General features: G+C 44.3%; 2 protein-coding genes and 1 long non-coding RNA gene across 4 annotated transcripts; 1 reads left to right on the forward strand and 2 right to left on the reverse strand.

Annotated features, from left to right (window-relative positions):
- Positions 1-3,264: 3,264 nt before the first annotated feature.
- On the reverse strand, positions 3,265-5,298 carry LOC120707744. 2 transcript variants are annotated; one of them, XR_005689082.1, is made up of 3 exons: positions 4,888-5,298; positions 4,116-4,234; positions 3,265-3,562 (listed from the first exon to the last, which is right to left on the reverse strand). It is a non-coding gene; the product is annotated as an uncharacterized LOC120707744 (long non-coding RNA). The 2 variants fall into 2 exon arrangements; XR_005689081.1 differs by having other exon boundaries at positions 3,265-3,616.
- Positions 5,299-8,633: 3,335 nt separating this feature from the next.
- Positions 8,634-11,241, reverse strand: LOC120707745 (flavonoid 3',5'-hydroxylase CYP75B138-like). The gene is made up of 2 exons (XM_039992743.1): positions 10,269-11,241; positions 8,634-9,492 (listed from the first exon to the last, which is right to left on the reverse strand). Exons 1-2 carry the CDS (start codon positions 11,169-11,171, stop codon positions 8,860-8,862), a joined length of 1,536 nt encoding a protein of 511 aa, XP_039848677.1. The 5' UTR covers positions 11,172-11,241; the 3' UTR covers positions 8,634-8,859.
- Positions 11,242-16,330: 5,089 nt separating this feature from the next.
- On the forward strand, positions 16,331-18,817 carry LOC120707746 (cytochrome P450 711A1-like). Its single transcript, XM_039992744.1, has 5 exons — positions 16,331-16,611; positions 16,747-16,899; positions 17,119-17,935; positions 18,016-18,111; positions 18,258-18,817. Exons 1-5 carry the CDS (start codon positions 16,388-16,390, stop codon positions 18,591-18,593), a joined length of 1,626 nt encoding a protein of 541 aa, XP_039848678.1. The 5' UTR covers positions 16,331-16,387; the 3' UTR covers positions 18,594-18,817.
- The last annotated feature ends 230 nt before the right edge of the window (positions 18,818-19,047 follow it).

Genomic DNA, 19,047 nt, shown 5'->3' on the forward strand with positions numbered 1-19,047 from the left:
AATCTTTGGGATGCTTTGGGCAGCGCGAAGGTGACAGATGAAAAAGGCAAAGTCCCTCGAAGCTTGTCGAAGGTCGTCACTGAGGATTGCCGCACATCACGGAACCCGAAGGTTCCGAGGACCGCTTGGAGCCATACTCTTGAAGGTTATGACAAGAACCTTCGGGCACGGCGGGCGACTCAAGAGTGGCGAACGATGAAGACGGCGCCACACGAAGCCTGCTGAAGACCACTACCGAAGGTTCCCGAAGGGCAAGAAACATGTGATCCGAGTAGGAGTATCCAAGTCGGACTGTCCGACTTAGGGAAATTACCAAATACCCCCAATGTAATCTCTTGACCTTCGTGGGGACAGGAGGGGCATTTTTGGAATGATGTAATAAGGTTTGGGGGTATAAATACCCCCCCACCCAACATTGTACGGGTTGGAACATTTTGTGTGAACTATAGTGCAATTTCTATTGTGCAACTCGTTTCTTTGCGTTTTAACCCTCGTCCGAAGTCTACTTCCTCTGTTTGGTGATCGAGCTGAAGATCCCAACAACTTCCAACAAGTTTTAATCAATTTTTATAAAATTTTATAATGTGAACGCGAAATTTTATTTTAGGGTCCGGCTCTTGACGTGGGCCCACATGTAGTTCTAACCACACTACTTTACACAGAGTAGCTGCCAGTCATACTGAGTCATCTCTAACAAATTTCAGTCAATTTCGATAAAATTTTATGATATGAATGTGTTGTTAATTTCAGTGTCCAACTCTCATTGTGGGACTCACATTTATACACAGTTATATTGCTCTGCATAGAATATCCGTTTGAACCCACCCCAACCCGCACCAACCCGCATTTATATAGAACCCACTCCGCCCCGCCCCACTAGCTAATACTCCCTCCGTTCCAAATTAGAAGTCATTCCAAGAATCTTGGAGAGTCAAAGTTTTTCAAGTTTGACCAAATTTTTATGACAAGATAATAACATTTATGATATCAATTAAATATCATTAGATTCTTTGTTGGTTATATTTTCATAGTGCACATATTTGATGTCACAAATCTTTATATTTCTCTCTACAATTTTGGTCAAACTTTGAAATGGTATGACTCTCCAAGATTCTTGGAATGACTTATAATTTGGAACGGAGGGAGTACAATCCATCTTAATCCATCCAAATACACTCCACATCAAAACCCACATCATAAAACCCATTTCAATCCAACCCATTAGCAGGGCTAATACAGACCGACATGCTTTCTTCTGGTTGTGCAATGTTGACAGTTGACACATACAGAAGGGATTGATGAAAGCTTTAAAGCAACAGAAACACACGGCCGCCCCAACGTAGCACCGAGTATGGGCACCGGTGTGCGAAACGCCATGATGCGCCGCTCGCGTCGTGCTCCTCCCGTTTTGCTGTCGTCTCAACGTACCACGCGGAGTAGTGCGCCGCGTCGTCGGCGCCGAAGCACAAAGAGCGAACGTAGCCATGGTCATCGAGCGGATGCATGGGTTGACTCGTGGTAGTCGACGAACATCCCGACTCTGGCGAGGCGGGTGCACGGTGGCGGTCGCCGTGGATGAATTGTAATGGTGTTTCTCCGAACTCGGAGAATTGCAATGGCCTGCGTCGAAATCTCTTCTCGCTCTCGCAAGCCCCCTCCCAGCTTCAATGGGTGGCGTATCACGTATGGCGGCGGTTGGGTTGACAGCAAGCGGCACGGAGGAGTGGAGGTGTCCGGCTCGGTTGGATGCTCGCGTAGGCGTGCACATGTCGGAGGCCTGGCTCGAACCGTCTGATGCCCCCTGCCTGGATTAGACGTCCGGGACATGGCATCTCCTATTTGAGCTTCAAAAGTTCAGCCATTGTAGACAACTAGGAATATTGGCGCGCCAACGCCGCGCCTATAGGTGATGCGCGTATATGGTCATATGGCCTACGGGGGTTTGGTTTTTGTCGTATGGCCTGCGGGGGTTCGGTTTTTGCAGCAGAGAAAGAACCGGGCATGGCAAAGATGATGCTGATCGTGAGCAGTGGAGCATGGCAATGAGAAAATTTTGTACAGGTAAAAACGACACGTTGAAGCCTTGGTGTTATATGCTCTATCATATCACGACTGTCCGTTATATGCTCTATCATGTCACAACTGAAGAAATAATACTAAAGCAATTTAGCAAACCAGGACTATTTGGCGGGGTGAGGTTAAAAGTAGGAATAATTTAAAGGCAAAATAGAATGAATGACAACAAAAAAAAGGTCACTGCACAACAACAATACCCTGATTCGGGACTGCGTACCTTCTACACCACATCGGTCCTCTATAGTCCCAGCAGCGCAGCTGCAACAAAAACAGGCTGAAATAATGAATAGGCACGGACGACACAGTGAGCAGCCCACGAAAGAGAAGAGGGCCAAAGTGCTAAAGAGAACCACAAAAACGTTGCGCTGGTCGGCAATGAGCATGATAGCAGGCACTAGCGGAGGACGGATCAAAATGGAGGTATGGCGGATTCAGTACAGTACTTGTTCTAATGTCTAAAAGAGTTAAAATCTTCTTTAAATAATTCAGCCCAAAGTGAAGCATGCGTACACGTAGCAAAATTTGAGGTACGACTGCTGCCATATCTTGCCCTATCGGGTACTCCGCCACTGAGCAGGAGCAAGGAAGCATAGCGGCCTTTGCTTTTTAAAAAAAAAAGAAGAAACATTGGGCAGGCAGGAGACACGCGGGGACACGGAATTGGCTGGAACACACTGAGGCAGTGAGGCATCCAGAGGCTCCGTTTTGGTTCAGCGATGTAAGTTTACATAATAATATGTTGGGAAGACCTCGAATGTCAGACTCCCAATTTGTTTTTTACCGCAAAACCTACCGACCAAGAGATAACTTGAGATAGTAGATTTTTAGGCAGGGTATCGCCGAGATTAGGAATTCGAAGGTACAAACAACACAAAGTTTAAACAGATTATGGCCACGATTTATTTAATACCATACGTCTTGTATGATTGTTTGTATTGCCTAGGATTATTGATTGATTTGAGGGGGTTCTTGTCTGGAAGATATTTTGTTAGACATCTTCCACTGTTTGAAATCCGTGCCAATTTAAATAAATAGATATACTAGGTTCGTGCCCGTGCGTTACTATGGACAATACAAATTATAGGTTAATAACATTTTATTTTAGTACAGTGTAAATTGCATATCAGGAAGCATAGCTAATGGCCTGTCCCGTTGCTACGGGTATCTTCAATGCAAAAGAGGAGCACGCAATGTAATACGAGATTTGCATTTTTCAGTAAAATCCATGTTACATTAGATCCCATTAGATTATTTGGTAAGTCCAAGTTTCTTGATGAGACAAGTATACAAAATCTCTAACATTTATATTTTGATTTTTCATTGTGCAAGTCAAATTCAAACAACCTTCGAACTCTGAACCCACATCTCCCTTCAAAAAACAATTCTCCATCGCATCTCCACCTGAGGTCCGCTCCCACCATGTGTCAGTCTCACCATCAGGGTATCACATTTGCCATCTCCAATAGCATTGTCGTCCTTCCCACTTCTTCAGACAAGGAAAATTATGAGGGACCAACACATGGTACTCATTTGAAAAGATCTATATTCAGTACAAAAGCAACAAAGCACGTATTAGGATTAGAGGAACATGATAACGAGAACTAACCTATAACTAAATACTGCAATCGGAAAAGGTAAGATAATTTGTAGATTTTGAATGCTGTATGCATAATTTACTACTTAGGCAGAAAATTATTCCAGGACTCATGTACCACAAATAATAACTTAAGAGAAAAAACTCATTCAGTCAAACATATCATTGTACTTAGGTGCTTTGTGCCGAGCACTTAGCTGGCCACCACACAATTGAGACATCTCTGCAGAAGTAAGACCCAGACGATTAATGAATGATTGCTTTGTCATTTGTGAAGGATATCTCCATATTTGAGAAAGATAAAGCTAGGAACTAGATATTAATTCTAGCGATATCTCCATATTTGGGAAAGATAAAGCTAAGAACAGGATATTAATTCTAGCAAGATGTAAAAACGATCCCCTAGCTAACTCTAGCGAGATGCAACATCGAATGATCGACTTACATGGAGGCTGCTGGAAAAACAGGACCCCGGAATCTCGCATGGTAACATCACCCCAGAAGCAATGCTAGCTAATCAACCTCCCGTATGGCTCTCTTTTTCTCTAATATAGTCGCTCATACCTGATCAAATAGCAATTGATACCAATGAGCCAGTAGGATAGAGGAATCAGGAAAGGCAGGATACAATATGCTGCTTACAGACAGATTATTTAGGGACAAATTGATGAGTAATACACAACTTAGCTACTAATATTTCTCTGATGCATTTCATCGAAACACACACATGTATGCAGTCAGAAGGGAGAACGATGGTAAACAAATCTGCAGGGGTATCCACAATTCCAGCTCTCAACCAAAAAACATCTGCATCCACACACACACATGTGATCAGCAGCAGAGATAAATTATCACAGCTGGGGACTGGGGTCTCTATCCCTCCAGTGCAGGCAGATGTTTTTTGGTCCTGTCAGATGTTACAGTCAAGCACACACAGATACCACATTTACACATTAAAATAGAAAAGAAGATGACACAACATCAAATTCCAGAAAACAATGCCACTGCTAAGTCCTGATGTTTATGGATCTCAGCTGCCTAGCAACGAACAGATTTCACAACTAATTGATTCTAGAACATTAAGTGCAATCATAGCATAGACGTGAATCTTTGGCTAATTCCAAATAATTGGCACACGTCCAAATGGAACCACAACCCACAGGATGTCAGGATTGAAAGCGAGAAAGAGCACTATGAGCAAGATAACCAAGATTCACCTTGTGTTGTGCTAGTAGGTGTCCGCAGGACAGCGGAGTCTCCATAGAGCTGGATGGCAGGCAAGTAGGGCACATAGAACTGGATGACCCTGTCGCATCCATCAAGCATGAGTGGCACGCCGGCACAATACGCGCTAATTTGGAACGGAAGGAATAGAGGAAATCCAAACCCTAAGGTTTGGGGGAAGGAAAACCAATTCGACTGGAGGAGACGCCAACAGAAAAGTGGAGTGGAGGAAGGAAAGGAGTGGCAGAAAGGGGAGGAAGCAACGGCTTGCCGCGGCAAGGTAGGGTCGTAGGGACGCGGCGGCGGCGGAGGCAAGGAACGCGAGCGGGCGGCGGAACCGTCCGGCAAGGGAGAGGAGGGGAGTTTGGACGCGAGTGGGAGGCGAGGCAGATCGGGTGGGTGGCGCAGATCGCAGGAGGGGCGGTTCGACGGCCACGATTGTCCCATGGCAGAGCCACCCCAGGTCGGAGGGCTAAGGGCGCACCAAGTTTTTTTTCTCCCAATCGTTCCTTTTAGTATTTTATATATATATATATACTACTTATATATATAATATATATAGTAATAATAAATATATATATAATAATATATATAAGTAGAAGTAGAGATACAGAAAGATGAAACCAAATGGCAGCAAGTGCGCGCAAGGGACGGGAGCCTAAACTAGACATGTGTTGCAGCATGAGTGGAGGGACATAGTTGGAAAGCTAATCAAGTTTCTAACTTCCGAGTACTTTACAATAAGTTAACAAGGTACGGACATGCCTCGCCGTGCTAGTTGTCTCGTGGTCCCGGACTCGGAGTTGGATGCTAATAACTACTCGCGTTACTCCTAAAACTCTACCGACTACTCGGATGACATTGATATATCTCCAAGGGATCATTTGATGAAGAGTAAGCTCACTGGACCTTTTAATTGATTATTCTTATTATTTCAAGGGTCGGGAGCGAATGAACTACATCGAACTATTTACTTTTGATGATTAAGAAAGAAGATTCAAGATTTTATTGACCCTCCGCACCCTAATTCTTAGGTTCAACCTAAGCTCGGAGTCTACTCCATATGGAGCGTGACTTTTGCCGCCCTCCATATCACATCCCAAAAATGAAGATTACAAAATAAAGATGATCAAGAGCTTGAGCACATCATATCCTCATGGTAGCTTTGAAGAACTTTGAAGATTCAGCGAGACAAGTACTCAAAGAGCACCAAAACAAAGTGACGAGGATAAGAAAAGTGTTCGAGAGCTGCTATACTTGACTACAAAGCGCTCAGGGGTTTGTCGAGCATAGTTCCCCGGTCCTCGCAAGGAAGAAATAAGACAGACTCCTAATCCGATTCCTCTGTAATCATACTAGGACTTGCACTCCGTATGAACTCCTACCTCTTAACCAACTAGTAATACCGCCCCACTAAATATACAAAGGAGGGTGTCAACGTTTTTACCGCCAGCCTACCTAGGGATAGGCTAAGGTAGGAGATTATTTGGTAAGGGATCACCAAATCTGGAACTTGAAGGTAAGCGCGAGGACACAAGACAAATTTAGACAAGTTCGGGCCGCTAGAGTAGCTTAATACGCTACGTCTTGTTTGGGGCTTGTATATTGCGCCCTAAGCTTGGTTGTTGTGTTGCCCTAGTTTAGGCTTGAATTGGTTCTCCATTGAGCCTGCCGATCTAGGTACTCCAACCCTCCTTTATATACTCCAAGAGTGGGATACTAGTCGGTTACAAGGTAAGTGTCCTAGTAGGATTAGAGTGTACAGTACTACGAGGATTACAGAGGAATCCTAATAGGAGTCCGACTACTTCCTTCTTTGCTAGTAGCTTCCTCATGGGTACCAAGAGTTCGATCTCCGACAGAGGGTATGGGTATATAAATCGGCAGAATCACGTCAAGCCTAAACTAGGCAAAACAACATCTCCATTAAATCGTCCTTACGCAATACAACCACCAAACAAAATATAGAGTATTGCGCTATTTAACAGCTTAAACCTGTTGTGTTGTGTGAACCATTGAGTTCCTGATCTCGGCGACACCTTGCCTACAAATTGACTACCTTAGGGTATTCCTCGGTAGGTTGACAGTAAAACACCGACACATCACAAAAACCTTACCATATGTCGGATTGCTTATCCGGCAAGTCCGCCAGGGGGTGCCCGGCCATAGGTTTTAAGTGAGTGAGGATTCCGAAGCCAAGAGTCTGATGGTTACGCGGTGATGCAAGGGATAGACAGGTTCGGATCGCTCAGGAGCGTAATACACTACGTCCTGTGTCGTTGTATTACGATTTCTGTTGGATGAATTATTCATTTTTGGTGGTGGGTACCCCCACGACCCCTTTATAGCCTAGGAGCCGTTGGTTACAAGTAAGAGATAAGATCTACTCATGTTATTTACAAGGAAACTGGTCGGTTAAGATCCCTAGTAATTCGGGTGTCTTGTTCGAGCCTCCAGCCAAGTAGTATCGAGCAGGGTTGTCAAGTAGGGTAGGGACCTGGACATAGGGACCCTCTCGGCAGGGAGGTACTTAAGTCTACCTCGGTCACCAGGTGAGCTACGCTTAGAAACCGTTTAGATCTTGGCACGTTGGATGTTTGGATGCTAATTAAGAGTATTAAACATAGATTAATGACAAAACTAATTGCATAACCTCGGGCTAATTCCCGAGACGGATCTATTAAACCTAATTAGTCCATAATTAGCCTATAGTAAACATTTGCTAATCATGAATTAATTAGGCTCAATAGATTTGTCTCGCGAATTAGCCCCAAATTTATATAATTAGTTTTAATTATCTCATATTTAGTCCTCCTAATTGGTATCGAAACATCCTATATGAGTATATGACATTGATATGAGTATATGACATGACTAAATTTTAGCCCTTAGGATTTGGTTTCCTAGGGCTTATTTTAAGCCCTCGCATCAAATGTTTCGATGTCAATTAGAAAGACTACACATAAGCTAACTACTAAGCCTAGAGCTTACGCAGAGACTAATGTATTAAGCCTAATTAATTTATAATTAGCATATGTTTACTGTAGCATCACATATGCTAATCCTGAACTAATTAGGCTTAATTGATTCATCTCACGAAAAGGGATTATGGAATTTGTTTTATCATCAGTTTATATTTACTACTTCTAATTAGCATTCAAACATCTAATGTGATGCTTGGGAACAAACACTCCCTGTCCGTAAGTAGAAGCAACTAAAAGAGCCAAAAGAATCAAATCCACAATACCATAATCTTTCCAAAGTTGTTGGAGTTTTTATATACTCTCTCCGTTCTCTTTTAATAGAACTATTTTAACAATTGAAATTTTCTCTTTTGATATTTCTATTTGAGTTGTCGTTTCGAGAATGGCACGGAAGAACATTTCGATTCCTGTGTAGAGTAATTCCTCTAGAAAAAGGAATAGGGCATACATGTAAATGACGTAGATACCGTGGAGTTCACGTGAAAATCATTTATACTAAACAGGAGTAAGATTAATTGTTGATAAGCAGTCCTTCACCTCGGTCATGTGCCGAGGTGAAATTTTTTGATGGAACATGAGGGGATTAGGATCCCCTACTGAATATACTAAAAAAAGAAAAAAAAGAGTCACAGAGTTTTACAAGGTGAAATAAGTCTATCAAAAGAGAATAATGGAGGAAGTAGTTTAGACAGAAGGAGAGCATTACAAGATATTTCAATATGCATTAAGTTATAAAATAAATCAATGAAACATAGCAGAACAAACAATTTCGATTCGCTGTGGGTCATACATTTATCCACTGTATATTTTTTGAAATACTTATATGGTACATGCAGGAGCATCGAATATGATTTATAAGCAAAACGGCTGCACAAGATAGGACGTTTCCGGTGATACCGCGAATCGTTTACAATAATATAATATTTAAGTACAACATTACGATGTATTACGCATTTATTTGTGTCCAGGCTAAGGATGTCTTCACGAATAATACAGATGAGGCTTAGACAACCTTGGCTTAGGAATAGTCACCAGTGGCGTAGCCTTCTTCATCACGACTCCGAACTTCTCGGACAGGTCAAGATCGGTTCCCGGCGGCAGTGTCCAATCAAAAGCTTGCAGCAGCATGGCCAGCGAGTAGGCAGTCATCTTGTCAGCCATGGCGATACCGGCGCAGATCCTCCTCCCGGAGCCGAAGGGGAAATAGTCGAACTGGCTTCCCGTGAAGTCCCACCTGCGGCCGGCGTCCCCAGCGAATCTGTCAGGGTTGAACTCGAGAGGCTCGTTCCAAACCAGGGGGTTCCTGTGGATGGCCCAGACGTTGACAAAGATACGGCAGCCCGCTGGGACGTGGTACCCGCCAATCGTCGAGTCCACGCTCGGGGAGTGCGGCACCATGAGGGGCAGCGCCGGGTGGAGCCTGAGCGTCTCCTTGATCACCATGCGGAGGTAGTGGAGCTGAGGAAGGTGGGACTCCTCCACGATGGCCTCCCGACCGACCACCCTGTCGAGCTCCTCTTGCACTTTCCTTAGAACCTGAGGCTTCTGTATCATCTCTGCAATGGCCCACTCCACGGTATTTGACATGGTCTCCGTCCCGGCGACCACCATGTCCTGCTCGATCATATATATGTCAGGCGACCACCATCATCATCAGCTTATATCCATACATAGGCGTAAGGGGAAAGGAAAATCGGTGGTTGCATCCTTTTTTATTCGACTCGACCATTTTTGGTTTTCAAATATATGTTTATTGTAAAAAAATTAATTTTATCTTTATATTTATTACAACATCATAACGATACTTGACGCCGCCGTTGACTTCTCACAACATCGATATGGTTATTGTGTTTCTGAGACTGAAAATTTCAAAAGCTATTGGCAGTCAATTCAAAACATTCGACCGGATTTAACATACGAACTGTAGGAGGTCAGGGAAAAGGAGACAATGCGGATTTAACAAACGTAGTGGCAGATGCCCCCTCATCCGCCGTCTGACTTGCCACTACCGCCAGCCGCCACCCACCGGTTGTCCCACCCCGTGCGGCCATCCACACGGCCATGCCGGACGAACTACCGCCACCACCGCCTGGCTTGCCACCGCCGCCGACCTTCTTCGCCAAGTCCATCGGCCATACCAGACCCAACAACTTGAAATCCCTAAAGTCCGCCAACCTCGACCACCACCCCGGCCGCCGACGATCTCACCAACGGCCACTCACCCGCCAACCACCCCTCCACGACGTGCGCAGCAACTCCCCTCCACGCGGTGGCACGCCTGGCGGCAAACGCGGGAGGGGGGGGGGGGGGGGCAGGTGCCGCTCCGCTCATGAGAATGTTAACGGAAAAGGAGGCCGGAATGGGAATTAAAGATTGGGAAAGATTGATACCATGAGGAGAGACTTGACGTCAGTCATGGTGAAGGTGGCCTTGCCGTCCCCGCCTTCCTTCTCCGTCTTGAGCAGGCACTCAAGGAAGTCAGTCGCCATCTTGCTGCCATCTTGCTGGCCTTTCACCCGCTGCTGTATGATCTTCTCGAAGATCTTGTCGAACCGCACCCTGATCCGCTCCATGTTCCTCCGGATGCCCTGCAGGTCGAACGGCGCCAGCACAGGGAAGAAATCCGACAAGTTGGGCGAGCCGAGCAGCTCAGTCAACTTGGCGATGAGCCCCCTGAACTCTTTTCCCACCGCAGCCCGCTCGCTCTCGCTCCCGATGGTGCCACCCCAAAGGGTGCTCGTGACCACGTTCAACATATTGACGAACATCTGGGCGCCGATGTCGACCGGCTCTCCGGCCTGAGAGTATAGGAAGCTCAGAGTAGACCTGAACTCGCGCCTGCGAAGGCCGTACAGGTTGTCGAGACCTGTGGGGCTCAGCATCTCGTGCGCGCAGATGCGTCGGAGCAGGCGCCACTTTGGGCCGACGGGGGCGCCCACGATATTCTCCACGCCGTCAAACGAGACAGCGCGGCCGGCCTCGGGAATGACGCGGTTGGAGAAGACAGGGTCCTTGTCCCGGAGGACCTCGTGTGCCAACTCCGGGGAGGTGACCACGATTTCCACCTTGGAGCCCAGACGGATCGAGAAGATAGGTCCATGCTTCGCGGCGAGGCCAGCGAAGCAGACGTGTAGGTTCGGGTGGATGAACGGGAGACTGCCCACCAGTGGGAGGCCCGTCGGCCCGGGCGGCAAGCGGCTGGTGCGGCGTCGGGTGATGGCGAGATACAATACCGCCAGAAAAAGCAGCGCAGCGTAGAAAAAAAGGTTTGCTGATGATGCCATGGCCTCCATGGCTGTTGGCTGTGGAGAAGATTGAGTCAAGGTAGCTTGTGACGAGAACTCGTCGTTGTTGTGGCCTCGATGGAATCCAAAGCTGCATATATGAACCGTTCGTACGTAGTATTATATAGTTGCAGGTCGTAAAGCTGCTTCTGGCTGGAGACGAAACGGTATCTATCGATGGCGGAAAAAAACAGATGCTGCATGGGTTGTAGTCCCTCCGTTCCGAATTATAGTTCGTTTGACTTTTTTTACTTCAAATTTGATCGCTCATCTTATTCAAAAATTTAAATAAAATATCTTTTTTTTGTTGCGACTTGCTTTATAATACAAGATCCTCAAAAATGACTTAAATTTGACTATGTTTGTATAATTTTTTTTGAATAAGATGAGTGATCAAATTTTAAGTTAAAAAGTCAAACAAATTATAATTTGGAATGGAGGTAATAACCAGCATCATATCTAATCCTACCCAAAATTAATATATTATATACTCAATCCCACCCCATTCAAATAATATTAGTTTCTCAACTCTAACCAACCCACCCCATTCCTTCCTAATAAGTGGATAACCCATAGAAATTCATAAATTCTTCTACGTATTTCAGAACTTGCAAAAGCAAAGCAAAGAAGTTGTCAGCAACGTTCAGGCACAAGGGAGCTACTACGAAAATTAATGAGCACCATCCAAAACTACGCCAACACTTGGTGCCATCCAAAATAGTATCGTCGTCATCACCGAAGAAATACATGAATAAAACACTAGACATGACTCCACAGCTAGAGCCAACTGATAACTTTAAGGTAAAACTCAATGTTACAGGAAAACACACTTCTAGTGTCTCGAAGATTAAGCGATCCAGGGATGAAGGTTGCTTCCCCACTTGCCACACCTTCAGGGAACCAAAGAGCAATGTCCTTTGCGTTGTCCACGGAGTCACTTCGTGGCGAAGCCACAGCTTGTCATTGGGGTCAGCCGACCCCGACGAAAGTCCAGCAATCCCATATAAATTCACTGTTCATCACTGTTTTTTATGTTAATGACCCCGTTGCAAAAAGCTAAAGACCCCGGTGACCATCGTCGCCGGCTTCGCCCCTCTTCCATGGATCACAATCCTACACACAAGATGTAACAAATTTAGCGCTGGACCAAACAATACATACAGAATAAGAATGCTAAGTATTTTCTACTTTTCTTTGAAGCCACCGCCAAAGTACCATAACAGAAAGAAGCATGAATGACAAAGAAAGAAACAATAACCAAAATTTTGTGAACATTCCAGTCAAGATCAGGCAGTACTAAAAAATACACAACAGTAAGCAAGAAGCTGGGGAGCAATCCATAGCTCACATCTTTTGATCTTATAAGTTTAATAGCACATCCTAACAGAGTTAGTAATACAGCCATAGGGGTGAAAATAACGACAGCCTACAATATTCCATGAGCAGGGAGCACTCGAACTGCCTAGCTACCAGTCTCATGAAGATGGACCACCATGACCGAAACAAAACAAAAGGGAAAGTGTGAACATGTTGAGGCATCAGAACGATGAGAAGACATCTGTCAATAGTAAAAGAAAACCTCATGAACATATTAAAAACAGATCTATCTATTGCAGACAACAAAACCTACGATGTTACCATTATTTTCATTTGCAATCAGGGAAACGAGTCTATCAGCCCGTGCTCTCGCATGTGCTAGTTAAATATTATAATCCAGTACGGTAAAGATACATATTTATCATTATGTAATAATATAATTTTAATGACAGAAATAATAATTTAGAATTTTATATCGATGCGGTTTAAGATTTTATTGTAATAATATAATTTTGATTCAAATTTTAGGTTTATTTTAACTTTTTATTATGTTATTATTGGATAATGTATATAAATTTAGTGGGTTATTTGATATTATTTTATAATGGTATAAGTGGGTAATTTACAAGGATTAGGGGGTTACTTTAGATTATTTTTGTAATGGCAGATGTGGGTAATTTAGATACATGTTTAAGAGGTTACTTTAGTCTATTATCATAATGGCAAATGTGGGTAATTTATTAGAAAAATATAACAGATTCAATGACTAATATGATTAGAGTTGCCGAACTGATGGCCGAATATTTCTGATTTTTGTGAGAATTTATAGGATTTCTCTATTTTTTTTATATTGTCCACTTAGGATCCTAGGTGGCTTCACCTGGAGGCTTCAAAAGGAGATGGTCGTATGTTTCTGATTTTTATGAAAATTTGTAGAATTTCCCTATATTTTTAGATTGTCCACCTAGAATCCTAGATGACTTCACTTGGAGGTTTCAAAATAGCCTCCAATTAGTAATAGTAAGATAATTAACATATACTCCTGCTATCTAGCTGAAGCAGAGAATCGAGGACCAATCAATAGCAGGATCTCCAATGACGCGTAGCGGCAATAGCATGGATTGGATCAGAGGAAAAATGTGTTTATTTAGATTTTGGACCAATGCAATGCGACGAGAGCTAAGCTGGTATCGATGGCCGATGCTAGCAGTAAGTAGTTAGTAATACTATTTGCCTGTCGATGGCAATTTGTCTTGTTTTCTTTTAATAATGAAAACGAGTTGCAAAGTGTACATAGCCAAATTATTACTACAAATGTAGCTGTCCATTGGCTAACTAGGGGAATGAACAAACGAAAAAATGATCTAAACCAATCCTGAGATTATGTTTCCACCCATAATTTGCTATCTCCAATGCGACGGCCTCCAATGCAAGACTCGTCTTTCGGAACAGCATCATTGGCATTTTTTCATGCTGAAGGTACGGTGCGACCTGGTGCAACTAGTTACAGGCGCAACTAGTTGATTCCCCTTAAACAGCCTGCATAAATGACGAATACTTGATTTTATTAAAAATAATATCATTGTGGCATCTCGAAATAGCCCAACACAATGCAGCTTCCCCGCCAAAATGACATGCCTCTCCTTGTCATCAAAATTTGAGAGCCAATTCCCTAGCATATGGAAAATCAATCTTGGCGAGATTAACCTTGTATCTAAACAAACTATATTCCAAATCTCCTTTGCATAGTGATAATCGAAGAGGAGATGTGTAATCGATTCATTACAATTACAGAAGCAACACTTGAAACTCTTCTTTCAATTCTTCCTCTCTAGATTATCTTTTGTTGGGATAACTCCTCTTTGGAGATACCAAAGTAAGATCTTTATCTCAAGAGGGATTTTTAGTTTCTAAATCAATATGTGGCGAAAGGGAGATCTAATAGTAAAGATCCTGTATTTATGTAAACTTCATCTAAAATGATCTCTCCCTTCGACTAAATTGATGTTGGTTATCTAGCTACCAGATCAAGCCAATCTTAGAGTTTTTCGTCCACCAATGCCCTTCTAAACAAAATGTCTAGGGGTTCTGAACTTTAACACACTCGCTACTTAAGTATGTGGTTGGTGAGTTATGTTGTAAATTGATTGATATTGATCTTTAATGGCCTTTAGCCCACTCAAGTGTCCTCCCAAAATCTCGTTGTTTGCCCATCTTTAATCTCAAAGGATCTATGGACCAAGACCTCTTATTTAATCTTCATTAACCCTTTCCAAAAATAAGAGTCGTTCGGTTTGGCTTGGACTTATGGTAGAAATTTTGAGCTTAAATATTTTTTTTGAGTAAACACTGTCATGTGCCTTCACTGTTAAGCAAGTCAACTATCAATTTGCTTAGTGTTGACGCAAAAATCCGTCGATCGGATCCTCATGCTCCACGTATTCTAGGGCCGGGGAGTTATGCTTCGCTCTATAGTACTGAACCCAAGTCGGCGCTGGCGTGTGCTAGCATGCCAGTCATTTTAACCTGTAATTGACAAGGAAGATAAACGTTAAATTCTGAGAGCTATCGGATAGCCAGCCAACATCAATGACGTCAGCAATCGGCTATCGGACAGCCGATCCAAGGGAGCAAGCTGCGTTTGGAACAACATAGCTCGAGAACAACACCTAGATCAGAATCCAATAGATAAATCTATTACTCATTCATACATGGTCCAATAAGCATGAAATTTTTACTACTCCTCAAGCATATAATCATTATCCCACTATAAAAATTTCGCCATAATTAGATGACAAAAACTATAGCAATAAATTAATTACAGAAAAGTATATATCTAAATCTAAAACCAAAACTTTATACTAAAATGTACCATAACATTTGTTCAATGTATAGATCTACTCATGTGGAGTCCAACAAAATTAGATTTTTTATTTTATAATTTACTATACTTTTTCAAAGATTCAACTGACTTAAACATAAAAGGAAAACAGTCAAGGAGGTAATGGGTTCGGTTTTAAAGAGATGAAGGAGCAGTTATGCCCGATTTTGTAGTTGAGGGAGGAAAAATAGACTTTTGTGATAATCCAGGGAGGCAATGAGAACTTTTGCCGACAGCAAATTCTGATGAGGTACATGAATAAACAAAGGCCCACCAGCCAACTGCTGACATCCTGTCGGCATTTTTATTGTTTTTGCAAATTTTATAGTACGTCGTTGACAACATGGCATGTGACGAATGGGACAAGAACCAAGAAATTTGCATCTAGTAGCGCGGACAATGCCATGGGCATCTACGGAACCTGAATTGTTAGAGATACCTTTTGGCACCATGTATCGGTCCGTAACTATATCCTGCCGTCAAAATTTGTTGTATATTTATATGCAATTGCTAACTAACAAGTACCCACTACCCACCACCAATTGCCTTGGAATATATCTTTTATGCACAACTACCACTTTCTACTTTGTTATAACCATGCCTCCACTGATCCTAAATGGAATTCCTCATCAATGCCATGGTCAACACTTCAATTTAATTCATTTGACTTGTTTGATCCAAGTTTGACCGTTCATCTCATTCAAAAATTTGTGCAAAATATGTCTTCTTTTGTTGTGACTTGCTTCATTAATAAAAGTTTTTGAAGATGACTTAAATTTAATTGTGTTTGCATAAACTTTTTGAGTAAGATGAGTGATCAAATTTAGGATTAAGAAAGTCAAACTAATTACAATTTGAAACCGAGAGAGTACTTATGGAAATACATCTAGGCAAAGGACGGCCTACAGATCACCTGCAGGATGCAACTCTTACATCTTGCGTGTATAAATCTAGGTGAGAGGCTGAGAGCAAGAGCGTCTGAGATATTGAAGCAGCTGGAGGACAGGACGGACAAAACAGAGAGAAGATGGAGATAGGCGCGGTTCTGGGTGCAATGGAGGAGTACATGTTCACCTTGGCGGCCATGGCAGTGGGGTTCCTGGTGGTTGTTTACCTGTACGAGCCTTACTGGAAGGTCCGGCATGTGCCCGGGCCCGTGCCGCTGCCGCTCATCGGCCACCTCCACCTGCTGGCAAAGCACGGCCCCGACGTCTTCCCCGTGCTCGCCAAAAAGCACGGTCCTATCTTCAGGTGATGATCACCCTTCCTGTTCCTGCTGCTTGCAGCTTTGCAGAACGTCGTTGCATTGCATACATTGAGTTCTCACTGACGTTGTTAATATATAAGTCAAATGGTTTTTTTGATGATTTGATCTGCCTGCTGTAGGTTTCACGTGGGAAGGCAGCCTTTGATCATCGTGGCCAACGCAGAGCTTTGCAAGGAGGTAGGCATCAAGAAGTTCAAGAGCCTCCCCAACCGGAGCTTGCCGTCGCCCATCGCCAATTCTCCGATCCATCTGAAAGGCCTCTTCTCCACAAGGTACCAAAGCTAGCGTACGTAAATCGGCTGTCAACAGAGACAAGGTTTGGGGCTATCTAATAGCAAACATCAAAGCATAACCACAAGAAAATTTTATCCTATTCATCTCCTGAAGCTCAAATCCAAATTGCTCATATTGTTGAACAAGCTCCTTTTTTTTCTTGAAAGCAAAAACATGTAAGAGTGTTGATGCGTCAACGTGCTTGTACTGTCTGTCAGGGATTCGAGGTGGTCGGCGATGCGAAACGTTATCGTCTCCATCTACCAGCCGTCGCACCTCGCGGGGCTGATCCCGAACATGGAGTCGTACATCGCGCGCGCGGCGGTGAACCTCGAAGACGGAAGCGAGGTCGCCTTCTCCGATCTTGCGCTCAGCCTCGCCACTGACATCATCGGAGAGGCGGCGTTCGGCGCGGATTTCGGCCTATCCCGAAAGCCGGCTGTGCCTAGCGACGACGGTGCGGAGAGCGGAGCCTGCACTGACGACGACGGCAGATCTGTTGCGGCGAACAAGTCATCAGAGTTCATAAAAATGCACATCTACTCGACCACGTCGCTCAAGATGGACCTGTCGGGTTCTCTATCCACCATAGTCGGCACGCTCGTGCCCTTGCTGCAGAAGCCGTTGCAGCAGGTGCTCTTGAGGGTCCCCGGCTCTGCCGACAGGGAGATCGCCCGCGTTAACGGCGAACTCTGCAGGATGATGGACGCCATCGTCGCAGACCGGGAGGAGGCGAGGGAGCGGGCGCCGGCATCGCAGCAGCACAAGGATTTCCTGTCCGTGGTTCTCGCGGCGAGAGACAGCAACGCGTCCTCACGAGAACTGCTCACGCCGGACTACTTGAGCGCGCTGACCTACGAACACCTCCTCGCTGGGTCGGCGACGACAGCTTTCACGCTGTCCTCCGTCGTCTACCTCGTCGCCAAACACCGGGAGGTGGAGGAGAAACTGCTCAGGGAGGTCGACGCATTCGGGCCTAGCAGCCGCGTTCCCACGGCGGACGATCTTCAGACCAAGTTCCCTTACCTCGATCAGGCACGGACGGATGCCATTTTCGCGTTGCCTTCCTCTCTTGATCATGATCTTGAGTTCTTGACACATGTGCTTGTATGCAGGTGGTGAAGGAGTCGATGAGATTTTTCATGGTCTCGCCATTGGTGGCACGAGAGACCTCCGAGCGGGTGGAGATTGGTGGCTATCTCCTTCCCAAGGTACAAACTAAATGCCATCACATGACATTAGGACCATGTAGCCCGTTTTACAAAATCTACTAGGGCTCAAGCATTTGTATGTATTCTATGATGCTTCTCGTGCCACAAATTCTGAGGAAATATTATATTCCTGACTATTTGTGCAGGGTATATGGGTGTGGATGGCACCGGGTGTTCTCGCCAAGGACCCCATCAACTTCCCAGACCCTGAGCTATTCCGGCCGGAGCGGTTTGACCCTGCCAGTGATGAGCAAAAGAAGCGGCACCCATACGCACTTATCCCATTTGGAATCGGCCCCAGGGTTTGCATCGGCCAGAAGTTCTCCATTCAGGAGATCAAGCTCGCGCTAATCCACCTCTACCGGCAGTACGTGTTCCGGCACTCTCCCAGCATGGAGTCCCCTCTGGAGTTCCAGTTTGGAATTTTGCTCCACTTCAAGCATGGAGTGAAGCTTCAGGTCATCAAGAGGCACAAGCATTAGATTGGTGATGTTGTGAATTATGGTCCTTGATTTCTATTGGTGCAAATGTGCAACATGCCAACATGTATCATATGCACCGTTTTGCAAAGGAAAAACATAGACGTCACGCTAGGTTGTTTAGTTAGTGAGTAGCCACTTTTGTATTGTGTTCCGAGGCCCGAGGCTTTTATCTTGTAATCTAATAAAAAGTGGGCCAGCACACAAAGTCGTGACGCGGTGTTTAACTCGAACTCGTTTTCTTTTATCTTAATGCAAAGAAGCGAACTCTCCTATGTTTTGGAGAAGAAGAAGAAAAAAGAAAAAAAAAGCAATAAGGGGTTATAGAAGAATGTTGGGGCCAACCTCAACAAATTATGTAAAATTGCAAACATAAATGACTGAAATAATCTCCGACCCCTTCTCCCCCACCGTCTCCCATCCTTCTTCTCCCTCACCATCTTCCCTCCTCCTCTAT

This window comes from Panicum virgatum, chromosome 5K, assembly GCF_016808335.1.
Source record: "Panicum virgatum strain AP13 chromosome 5K, P.virgatum_v5, whole genome shotgun sequence".
Classification (NCBI taxonomy): domain Eukaryota; kingdom Viridiplantae; phylum Streptophyta; class Magnoliopsida; order Poales; family Poaceae; genus Panicum; species Panicum virgatum.

Bases quoted from the DNA above. Each gene is read 5' to 3' on its own strand.
- LOC120707746 (XM_039992744.1), top strand. From the start codon at position 16,388: ATGGAGATAGGCGCGGTTCTGGGTGCAATGGAGGAGTACATGTTCACC. The intron at 16,612-16,746 runs GTGATGATCACC...TGCCTGCTGTAG, and splicing joins AAGCACGGTCCTATCTTCAG to GTTTCACGTGGGAAGGCAGC. The intron at 17,936-18,015 runs GCACGGACGGAT...GCTTGTATGCAG, and splicing joins AGTTCCCTTACCTCGATCAG to GTGGTGAAGGAGTCGATGAG.
- LOC120707745 (XM_039992743.1), bottom strand. From the start codon at position 11,171: ATGGAGGCCATGGCATCATCAGCAAACCTTTTTTTCTACGCTGCGCTG. The intron at 9,493-10,268 runs GTATCAATCTTT...ATGATCGAGCAG, and splicing joins ACGTCAAGTCTCTCCTCATG to GACATGGTGGTCGCCGGGAC.